At 37.8% G+C, this 12,497-nt stretch overlaps 1 protein-coding gene across 3 annotated transcripts in view; it reads right to left on the bottom strand.

Moving 5' to 3' along the window:
- The window catches only part of LOC111506098 (dynein axonemal heavy chain 1), a 290,072-nt gene that overhangs the window by 253,257 nt on the left and 24,318 nt on the right, over window positions 1–12,497 (bottom strand). For all 3 annotated transcript variants that reach the window (XM_074181742.1, XM_074181740.1, XM_074181741.1), the window contains exons 9-10: window positions 10,260–10,475; window positions 3,825–4,084 (exon numbers count right to left, since the gene is read on the bottom strand). In XM_074181742.1, the coding sequence (XP_074037843.1) occupies window positions 3,825–4,084; window positions 10,260–10,475 (476 nt within the window). The remainder of the gene's footprint in view (window positions 1–3,824; window positions 4,085–10,259; window positions 10,476–12,497) is intronic.

Here is a 12,497-nt window from a genome sequence, read left to right as displayed (position 1 = left end):
AAAAAAGTTATTCGAGGTATTTCAAACATTGTTAAAATTGGACTGAAAAATATATCAATGAACGTAAGCAACGAGGTCACTACGTCCAAGATCTTATAGATTGAGAATGATGAATGACATGGAAAATTTCGGAAGCTGAAAAATATCTGTAATAATAATGAAGACAAATTTTATTTATCAAAATATATATAAAAAATGTTTCATCATAATCTGCTCGAACGATAAATGGAAGTTTATGATTGAGGAAGCTATTGTATAGCGAAACACGAGTCGCGGTTTTTGTTAAACCCTTTATAGTGAAAATCATACAGTAAACTGTAATAATCATTTTTTCAAATAAATACAAAGAAGTCAACAACATGTAGTAAAGGCAATTATAACATTTTTGAGTAGATAATCAACTTAGTTCGAAAATAGAGGTTTCTCACGGCCGGACTCACGTTTGAAGAGAAGCGGGCTGTTAGTCCATGGTCCAAAGTATATTGTAATATACGTTCCAACTGTTACTGCGGCAGACATCATCAGTGGTACATTTGATATTTCTGGTTTTATTTAAGTCAGATTTTGTTTTCTTTAATCAACTAGGTGTTTATACAGGGTTATACATTGGGATCTTGTAAACGATAAGAGATAGAGTGTCGGTTAAATCGTGGCAAAGTTGTGTATTTTAGAGACCTATTCAATGATATAAAAAAATCGAATATAGCTCTTTTGGTTCTGGAGATATACAGGAAAAACCAAAAAATCCCAAATTATTTTTTGCCTATATCTTCTTTAGTCGCAGACATTTTGCTATTGACACTTGATGTGAACTCTCAGAATATATCCATGAATCTTTTATACAGGGTGTCATCTGACTTGGGCCAACCCCATCTTTGAATTTTTAAATACGGACCTGTATTTTTGTTGTAGTTTATGGATCGTAGACGTTCACTCCATACTGAGAAATTAAATTCAATTTTATATTTCGGGATGTTTCGATAATATTCGATTATAATTGTGTGAATGATTCCTTTTTAAATTACTGTCCTGGAAATTGGTTGACTGAGTTGAATAAAAACACAATAGCAACTTTCACGTCTCCCTATGTACCGTAGATATTTTCGAGAGTTTTTTTCATTTTTAGGTACCTGTTCAGATTTTTTCCATTGCTCTGACCGTTTTCTACAATGAAGTTCGAATAAGAAAACTTTTTATGATTTTTATGAGCCGAAAAAGAAATGATAGCAATAATAACATCGGAAACGAACACTATAATTGTAATGAAAATTCAAATGAAGTAATTTATATAGGTACCCAAAAAAATTATTGGCGCAATAAATGTTCGAATTGGAGTCCTTCCATTTCAAAACATTTTTAAACTCGGTTCTTCATATCATTTATTGCCCTTAATACACTTATTTGCTGCATTGTTGTGAAATCATTCAAAATTCTAAATCTCGAGTCTTCCACATTTTCTATCTCTCTGCCAGCGTAAATCCTATTTTTAATGTCCCCCATAGAAAGTAATCCAACATAGTAAGATCTGGTGATCTTGCAGACCATCTTATTGTCCCATTATTTGTCTCGAAATGGAAGGACTCCAATTCGAACATTTATTGCACAATTAATTTTTTGTGTATATAAATTACTTTCTTCACTTCAAATTTCATTATAATTATAGTGTTCGTTTCGGATGTTATTATTGCTACCATTTTTTTTCTGCTCATCAAAACACATATAATATATTTTTGTTGTAGATATGTTTCAGATAATCATAAAAGGTTTTCTTATTCGAATTTCATTGTAGAGAACGCTCAGAGCAATAGAAAAAATATGAATAGGTACCTAAAAATGAAAAAAAAGTTCTCGAAAAACTCTACGGTACATAGGGAGACGTGAAAGTTGCTATTGTGTCTTTATTCAACTCAGTCAACCAATTTCCAGGGCCGTAATTTAAAAGGGAATAATTCACACAATTATAATCAAATATTACCGAAAAATCCCGAAATATAAAATTTAATTTAATTTCTCAGTATCAAGTGAACGTCTATGATCCAAAAATTACAAAAAAAATACAGATCTGTATTTAAAAATTCAAAGATGGGGTGGCCCAAGTCAGATGAAACCCTGTATAAAAGATTCATGGATATATTCTGAGAACCCACATCAAGTGCCAATAGCAAAATGTGGACAGATTTTTAATATGTCTGCGAATAAAGAAGATATAGGCAAAAATATTTGGGATTTTTTTGTTTTTCCTGTATATATCCAGAACCAAAAGAGCTACATTCGATTTCTTTACATCATTGAATAGGTCTCTAAAATACGCAACTTTGCCATAATAATTTAACCGACACTCTATCTCTTATCGTTTACGAGATCCCCATGTACAGAAACGAATTTGAATAGCCCTGTATAAACATTGAAATTCAAATATCAAATTCAAATTAGAAGTGATAAAGCTTGTTGTTTTCTGAAAATACTCATTATTTAATATATGATGCTGATCCCGTGGGTTGGGCTACCTATCGAGCCCGTCCCCAGGTGTCGGATAGAGAAATGGCCAGGGGACTGCCAATGCCAATGTGGCCTTACAGACGGGGTCGCAGGACTCCTGGTCAGTGGCAGAAATAAATAGGGAGAGGGGAACTAAAACTCCCCAGAAGCCTTTGCAAAACATGCCACCGTGAGCCAGCCTACCCAAGCTAAGGTATAAGGAATCGTGCCGACAGCTGAATGGCCGCAGGATGATATGCGATTACGAACGATCCCCTTGGGGAAACTGGTGAAACCTCATTATAAATAGCCCACCTCTGATAATGCGGGGCTCTGCCAGAGGTGACCAACTCTTCCCTTGCTACTCGTGAGAACACACATGAATGAAACAAACACAAAAACAGAAACAACAAAAACAAAAATCAATCTCGAGGCTAGACAGAAGTGGTCACCTCAATCTAAGGCGGTGGCTGGGGATGAACAGAAATGTCCACCCCAATCTACCGCTTGGAATGAGGCTCGACATAGCAGATCACCTCGTGATGTAATACAAGGGCCAAGGCGTAAACGCATTTGTGGCGCCGAGGCCAAAAGGAGAAAGAGAGCGAACGAGGCAGAAGTGGCAGCAACTATAAATTCACCCTCCTCCTCCCTCACTCCACCTCCAACAATAACGGCACCTTCTGCGGCGGGTGCCAAGAGCTCCGACTGGAATAAAGACTAGGAACCGGCTGCCCCTGCAGAAAAGCTCTCTCACTTGTGCACCTCCACCAAGGGAACCCCAAGAAGGTTGAAGAAGCGGCGCAACCACAGTAATGTCGCTGCACCTTCCAAAACCTTCGCGGAGGCCACCGTGAGACACCTCAAGGTTGCTAAAGAGAGTGTGTGTTTGGCGAGTCTTGGCCTACACCTGCCAATATAAAGGAGATGTCTCGTAGTGACCTGTTCACCTGCCTGGAAACGATAGGATGGACGATGACCAAGGAGGACAACTCCTCGGGAGAATGTACAATGGGTCACATGTGGCTTGAGTGCTGTGGGTCTACACTCACCCTCCGTACTCTACAGATACAGAGATCTCTTGATTTGTTTTCGTAGCTCGCTTTGTTTTTCAGAAAATAAAAAAGAAGAGCGAATAACAGGTGTAGTTTTTGAAAATGTCAAATGATAGTAATATGCCTTCAATTGCCAAATTTGGACCCGCAATTACGTTTGTAAGGCTTCTCTCCACGATGCGTGGATAATAATTTTATTTTTTATGTCGTGGTGTGGATCACTCCATATAATTTCATATAAAATATAATTTGACATCATGAAAAACTTGTTTCGCTCATCTACATACTCACTCAATGAAATTATTGACATCCATCGTATAAAGTTGTACGTGGACTTTGTATTCATCAGCATAAGCTAGAAGAGGTATTAGAGCCTTCTCGTACGCCAATAAAAATCGTTCGCGAATACGGCAAACTTCTTCGGCTAGTAGTCCCACCGAGGATAGTGTCAAATTCTTAGGAAATCTCAGGTTGCTCAGGAGAAACGGATGTACTTGATTTATCTGATGCGTCTGTTTCAGACCGTCGTCAAAGAGACGCAGTAGGACTTGCTGTATCAGAAATGAAACAACTATTAAGTTTGTTTGAAGGTGAATGACAATCTTCCATGATGAATTTCACAAGTTCGGACTTCCATTGTCTACTATATAAAATGATATGAAATCCCTGAAACAACTAAAAAAGAAGAATTGAAAATGAATAGATCAAAATAACAATTATATTAACCAAAATAAACCTGAAATGAAATAATAGCGAAATAAAATACAAGTAACAATAGAACAATTGAATAAATAAAAATAAAGAGATGGAAAAAAAAAGAAAAAAATAAAAAGTGGAGAGATTCCAAAGTCACGTTAGTTCACGACGTTTCGATTGTTGGTATCTACAATCGTATCATCCGAAGATTGTGGATACTAACAATCGAAACGTCGTGAACTAACGTGACTTTGGAATCTCCCCACTTTTTATTTTCATTCTCTTTTTTCCATTTCTTTATTTTTATTCATTCGATTGTTCTATTGTTACTTGTATTTTATTTCACTATTATTTCATTTCAGGTTTATTTTGGTTAATATAATTGTTATTTTCAGCTATTCATTTTTAATTATTCTTTTTCAGTTGTTTCAGGGATTTCAAATCATTTGATATAGTAGACAATGAAAGTCCGAATTAGTGAAATTCAACTATTAAGTTTATTTGATATTCAATGGATATTAGAGGTAGTCGTCACACTTACTTCATTCGAGAAAAGCATAATATTTTGACAGTGAACAGTTCTATTATCAACATTTCAAAGTCGGATTAATTAATTGATACTCGTCCTTGAAATGTGAGATTGACGGACTTGTAACTTCGTCGCTGGACCTAACTCTGAAACTAACCCGCATTCTAAATTAATCTACCTGATTTTCTAAAGAATCCGTATAAGCAGGATATTTATAAATGACATGTCATTTTTGAATTCATATTTTGGAAGCTCTGCTTATGATATAACAGTGCTTCATATACCTTGTATATTTCTGAAACTATCAAGTTCCAGTTTGGCACAACGCCTTCTGTATATCCATGAAATCGATGTGAAAAGTATTGAATGTGCTTTGGGGTATCATTTTCGGGTGCGGAAATTATGCATTGAAATGGACTTTGTCTCTTTCGAGATAAATCAGACGAGTGTCGCGAACGCTCGCATTCACTCGTTTGCTTGAGGCTCATAAAGGACAATGCATTACAACAACGAACGTTTTAACCCAAAATATTGGGTCTTTCAACAACTTCCAGACAGCGCATTGACTTGTACGCCCGTATGCATAGAGTCTTATGAGCCAACATAAACAAGTGCCTTTTCTGGCTCATACAGAGACATTTATTTCAAAAATGTCCGTTTTAATGCATAATTTGCAGAGCGTTGAATTGAACTCCTGAAATATCGGGTTGAAGAGACAATTTATTTGTCTGTCTCAATAAATATTGTGCAACGCGTTGAAGTGTTCGCCCGTGTATATTGGGTCTTATGAGCCAACACAAACCTGTGTTAGATATGCTCCCATTCGCTTGTCTTCTTAACCCTTCCACTGGAATTGTACCTACCCAGGTACATCAGTTTCTACAGCATCAAATCACAAAATATTAAAGACGAACGACGTTGTTGCTTTTGTACCATGTAGGTACACCCACAACGTTCAACTTATACAAGTAGCACGCGCTAGGATTGTTGTTAGAAGTTATAAATTCAATCATGTGTTTCACGTATAGTCAGTGGGCATACTTGAAGACTGGCTATAAATCAAATTATCTATGAACAATTCGTTTACGCCAGTCTCAACTTCCTACACAGTAGGTTAATGGACTGACACCTATCAGAAAACAACCCTACTGTGTAGGGAGTTGAGACTGTCGTGAACGAACTGTTCATAGATAATTTGATTTATGGCCAGTCTTCAAGTGTGCCCACTGACTATACGTGAAAGATTTTTTTCCTTATACGAGGAATTGGGCAAATTTCGGATTTGCAGTTGGTTACCTCGTTCACAGGCAGGTGGGGCGACGACAAACCTGTTGTTTGTTGTATGCTTCAGCTTAGTTCGAGGAATGATACTCTGACGGAATTCGATTTTCAATTATCGGAAATCATCGACTTTATGTTGATGATGTACACTACCTTGCACTGACGAGTGGCCACACATCCCGAAACCGGTCTGCAAGTGTGTTCCAATAATTGAAAATCTATTGCGGCAGTTGTATCGCCAACATCAGATGCAGGAATAACTTCTGTGAAGAATCCTGCACTGACACCTGTCGGATATAATCCAACGCCCTTCGTGGTATTAGCCAGGGGAGTAGTTGTTTTCTGATAGGTGTCAGTCCATTAACCTACTGTGTAGGGAGTTGAGACTGGCGTGAACGAATTGTTCATAGATAATTCAATCATGTGTTGTCATGTCATGGCGATGTAGCGAGTGTGTGTAACTAGTATCACGTGATTATTTATTTTCATTTAGTGGAATTGTGATTATCTGATTCACTCTGTTTTTCTCGGTAAGTATAAATACTACATTTTGTAATAGAATTCTGTTAGTAACTGAAATTTTCTTATACGCCCTAGAAAATATATTGCAAAAACCATGTACCTGCACAACGACAAATGCACTTTGTACAAAGATAGTTTTCGGTAGAATTTCGTCTAGATGATATTTAGAATGGATAAATACTTTCTTTGTTTCAGAAAATGTCATTTCGAAATCAAAAGGCTCTCACAGGAGAGGAATTACTGCTGTTTTTGGAAAATGACGATTTATCAGATATTGCCGTTTTATCTGACGATGATTTGGGCTGGGATGAGTCGGAAAATCAGCATGCTGACTTTATGGATGAAGGAGGACCTGTTGAGGATCCGGAGACTGGGAATGAAGCCGATGGACAAAGTGATGGTGGCTTGGATGGAGTAGTGGGACCATCAATGGTGGGACCAGCACCGTCTACTATGGAGCAAAGCCTGTCAACGGCAAGACCAGGAGCAGTGCCCTCAACGGCAGAATCTGTGCCGCTCACGGCGGGACCCAATATAATGAAGCTGATTATGTTGAAAATGTTTATAACCAGCACAATCTCACTAAAAAAGGAGATATTGTGTGGGTGGCTCATGCACAATATCAAACCAGATTTGTCAAATGGCATAATGGAAATAACTCAAATGAACTTGTAATTGACTTGCCTAGCCCAGTAGATTTTTTCATACGGTACATCCCGAATAGTGTATTTGAAACAGTGGTGGATATGACGAGTATGTATGCTAATCAGCAAAATATAGCAAGATTTCCCCCAACAAATGAGAAAATTTATTGGGATGTACTCATATAATTATGGGAAATTTGCAGTTTCCCAGAATTGAAATGTATTGGAGCAATGCATATGGAATTTCAATCATAAAAGATAATATGTTTTTGAAACGGTTTTATAAACTTATGCAAATGCAGACGTACTCTGCATTTGGTTGATGTAACTAGTAGAGAAGCTACTAATACAGATAGGCTGTGGAAAGTGCGATATATATATATAATGCCCTACGGAAAATATACCAGGAACTGCCATTAGAACGCAATCTTTGCGTCGATGAACAAATTATCCCTTTCAAAGGCCGGTTGAATATCAATTAATATATCAAAAACAAACCTAAGAAGTGGGGAGTGAAACTTTACGTGTTGGCTGAAGAGAGTGGTATGATTTATGATTTCTTCGTTTACCAAGGATCAACCACAGAAATGAACCCACTCTATATGCACTTTGGCTAATCAGTTGCTACGGTTATGCAGCTTTTCTGATCGAATTACCGAACCTACTCACGCCTTATTTTTTGACAACTACTTCAGTTCTTATAACTTGTTTCAGTAACTTTGGTCAAAGTCAATATTTGCAGTGAAAACAATAAGATGGAACCGTTTTCGTCCTCAAAATTTCCCAAATGATAAGGATATGAAAATGAAAAGGAGAGGAACTTCTGCTGAATGCATCAGTAAGGATGGCATAATAATCACGAAGTAGTACGACAATAAATCGGTCATCCTGGCCTCAAATTTTGTTGGTATTGGAGAGCAAGACCTCTGTAGGAGATGGGATAAAACAAAAAAGGAATATGTTGAAGTGCCTAGGCCAGAAGCAGTAAGGAGGTACAACAGCAGTATGGGAGATGTGGATAAACATGATTTTTCGTTGAGTGTCTACCGCACCTTCGTTCGATCAAGAAAATGGACAATAAGGCTCATTTTCCACGCCATAGATCTGGCATTAGCAAACTCATGGTTGGAATATAAAAATGAAGCTTCAAATTTGAGTCTTCCACAATAAAAGATCCTAGATTTACTAGCCTTCCGTCAGTCTGTGGCTGAACATCTCATACTTACTAAAACACCCCCAAAAAGGGGCAGGCTTCAACGGAACTTTCCAATGATGACCTTGAAAATAGATCTCAAAGAAACAGATATGAGTCTAGACCTCTGAAGGATTCTAGATATGATGGGTATCAACATATTGCGGAATATGATAAAAACAAATATAACTCAAGATGTAAATTGAAAGGGTGCAAGGAAAGAATACATGTTTACTGTAATAAGTGCCAAGTGCATATATGTTTGCTGAAAGATAGAAACTGTTTCAAAAAATTTCATAGTCGATGGTTACTCAATTTCCAACTGTTCTGAACAATAAAATGTTTCTTTACGATGAAAACAGTATTTCAGTTCAAATGCGTAAACTGGATTTCTCGTTCTGGAGGTACATGTCCTAAAAGCTGGGAGGGGGTAAATGTTTTTTTTTTACTGAAATATGATTGTTGATCCTTTATTAAATGGGTGAATCTATTAAAATAATTTTACGGCATTTTTTTTAGACAAGTGCCAGTGAAAGGGTTAAGGCTCATAAAGGACAATGCATTTCAAAAACATTCGTTTTAACGCATAGTTTTCAGCGTGTTGAGTTGAACGCTTGAGATGTCAGGTCTGAGAGACAATGTATTTCAATAACGTTCAGATAAGGTCCTTCTCATTGCATATTGTGAAGCGCGTTGAATTATACACCCGCGTGAATCGGGTCTTATGAGCCAACCCAAACGAGTTCCACACACGCTCGTATTGGCTCATCTGTATTGGCTGATGAAAAACAATGTTTGTTATGAGTCGACACAAAAGAGTGTCACACACGCTCGCATTTGTTCATCTGCTTAGGGCTCATGAAGCACAATGCATTTTAACAACGTAGTTTCAATGCATAATTCACAGCGTGTTGAATTGAACGCCCGAGATTTCGGGTCTAGAAGGCAACGTATTTCTCATCGTCTAGACAACGTCCTTCTCAATGCATATTTAGAAGCCATTGAATTGCCCGTATGCTTCAGCTCTTATGAGCCGACAGAAACTAGTGCCAGATACGCTCGCATCGGCTCGTCTATTTTGGCTCATAAAGGAGGATGTATTTCGAAAATGTACGTTTCAACGCATAATTTGCAGCACATTGAAGTGAACGCTTGAAATCTCGCGTCAGAGACAATGTATTTGTCTGTCTCAATGCATATTGTGCAGCGCGTTGAAGTGTTCACCCTCGTACATTGGGTCTTATGAGCCAACACAAATGAGTGTCAAACGCTTGTCTGCTTAAGGCTTATAAAGGACAATGCATTTCAACAACATACGTTTCAACGCATAGTTTGCAGCGCCTTGAGTTGAATGCTCGAAGATGTTAGGTCTGAGAGACAATGTATTTCAGACAAAGTCCTTACCAATGCCTATTGTGCAGCGCATTGAATTATACGCTAGTGTGTATCGTGTGTCATGAGCCAACCTAAACAAGTGGCACATATGTATACTATATACTATACTATAATATACTATACTATACTGTACTGTACTGTACTATATACTATACTATACTATACTATACTATACTATACTATACTATACTATACTATACTATACTATACTATACTATACTATACTATACTATACTATAATATACTATACTATACTATACTATAATATAATATACTATACTATACTATACTATACTATACTATACTATACTATACTATGCTATGCTGTATACTATACTATACTTCACTATCAAAATATTGGCTTTTCTGAAATGATTTACGGTTGTCTCCTTTCAGAAAAGATCAGAACCATTTCTTATCATCTCATAATAACACCTCGGTAGTTTACTAAGCATGCTAATACATACCCGAAAAGATTCTGGAGGGGTTGAGTAAAAAGCTCCGTGTTCATTCATTTTCAGTTGTAAACTGAAGAGGGGTGGCGCTCTCGAAATAAAGGGACTGACTGTTAACTCTGGTCCCCAAACAAAATCGTCTTGTACGCGCAAGCAAGGTAGGCAGGGCGACTCCACCATGTTTATAAAAATTTGAATGGAATTTTCAACTAACAAACGAAGAGTGTGCTGCAAAAAAAATTGAATGTAGTGGAGAAATAATGTAAAACATTGTGAATGAATAGAAACCAGCATAATCATGGTGATCTTCTTTCATTCAACTGAGTATAACATCATTAGCATATGCCCTTCATATATAGTTACAATAGTACATACTATATGAGCTGAAAAAGCCGTAGCCTAACACATAGATGGCGCTACTAGTATTGAATCAATATGATTATTAGTTAACCCTTCAAAAGATACAAATTTCACAGCTATTGAACTATTGGTTTTGTTAGTTTAAATAAATTGAATGATGAACGTTATTAGGACTTTGTACTAGAAAAATCAACCGTTGAGAAGCGGTTTGCTGAATTAAAACGGGTTGACATGACCACCGAGGTTGATGCAAGCAGCGGATGCCCCAAAGAGGCTGTTACCGACGAAAAACATCAAAAAAGTTCACAACATAATTTTGGATGACCGCCAAGTGAAATTCATCGAGATAGATGAGGCTCTAAAAATATCATAGGACATATCGTGCATGAATATTTGGATATGCGAAAGCTCTGTCCAAAATGGGTGCTGCGTGAGCTTACAATCGATCACAATCAACAGTGAATTGATAATTCTGAGCAGGATTTGAAGCTATTTTACCTTAACCCGAATTTATGCGTCGATATGTGACAATGGGTGAAATATGGCTCCATCATCTCACATCAGAATCAAAATGATCGTCAGCTGAGTGGACTGCCGTGATGAACTGACTCCAAAGCGTGCATAGACGTAACAGTTGACTGGCAAGGTTATGGTATCAGAATTTTGGGATGCGCATGGTATAATATTCATCGACTATCTGGAAAGGAAATATCTCAACAGCGACTATTGCATAGCGTTATTTGTGCGTTTGAAGGACGAAATTACGGAAAAACGGCCCGTTTTGAAGAAAAAGAAAGTATTGTTTCATCAAGACAATACAACGTGTCACAAATCAATGAAAACGATAGCAACATTGCATGTATTGGGCTTCAAATTGTTTCCGCATCCACCGCATTCTCCAGATCAGCCCCCAGTAACTTTTTCCTGTTCTCAGATGCTAGATGAAGTAATCTTCGAAAAAAAAAATTGTCCATTTTTATGAGTCTACTTTAAACTAATATCTCAGTGATTGCTGATTCAAGTTAATCGAAATTACCGCAATTTGAATCATTGAACTTTTGTCAACTTAACAAAAGTCGATTAGTACCGTCAGTGCTCGGGGTTCGATGGGGTCGACGAATGCCGTTTTGCCAGGTTCTGATTGGCGAAGGTTCTACCGGTGAGAAAGTTATCGAAATGCTTGAAAATATGGTAGTCGGTTGGCGAGAGGTCTGGAGAGTATGGTGGATGAGGTAGAACTTCGATGTTCAAATAGTTCAATTATCGGACGGTTATTCGTGAAACGTGCGAACGGGCGTTGTCGTGGAGCTTACTCGGACGCAAACTTCGATACATTTCGTCGATTTCCACACAATAGGACTCTGCTGTGATGTTTTGGTCCCGTTGCAGAAAGTTATGGTGAATCACATCAGTCGCTGATCACCATCTAGTAACCATGGTGTTTTCGCCTCTAAGAAATGCGTGGGTGGCTCATCGGTGTCTAACCACACGTGGCGATCCGATCCATAAAACGATCGTTTTGGTTGCACAAAAGCAAAGAAGAACAGACCTTGGAACGTGACAATTTCTGTCGATCGTTCAAATCGTGGGATCTTCACTTTTCGAGCTTTGTGACCTTTCCAATACGTTTCAAACCACCAAAAACCGCTTGGCAGCCATCGCCCAGTTCATCCGCCATCCCAAGCACCGTTTGTGATGGGTCTGTTTCCACCAAAGTCCTCAAATAGTCGTCCAAATCACCGAAACGAAATTTCGCAAACCAACGTCGGACAGTGGGTTCATTAACACATCATTGTCATATGCCTGGTTAATTTTTCGGACTGATTCGTAGAGAAAAAATTATCGAAAATTGCTTAACGACATCAATAGTGATAAGTTGGAATGAGGCAA

The sequence above is a fragment of the Leptinotarsa decemlineata genome, unplaced genomic scaffold (genome assembly GCF_025532065.1).
Source record: "Leptinotarsa decemlineata unplaced genomic scaffold, Ldec_3_MD MMD2_tig00026314_RagTag_RagTag, whole genome shotgun sequence".
NCBI classification, from domain to species: domain Eukaryota; kingdom Metazoa; phylum Arthropoda; class Insecta; order Coleoptera; family Chrysomelidae; genus Leptinotarsa; species Leptinotarsa decemlineata.
The sequence above is the reverse complement of the archived record's forward strand: the minus strand, read 5'-3'. Positions and strand labels throughout refer to the sequence as shown.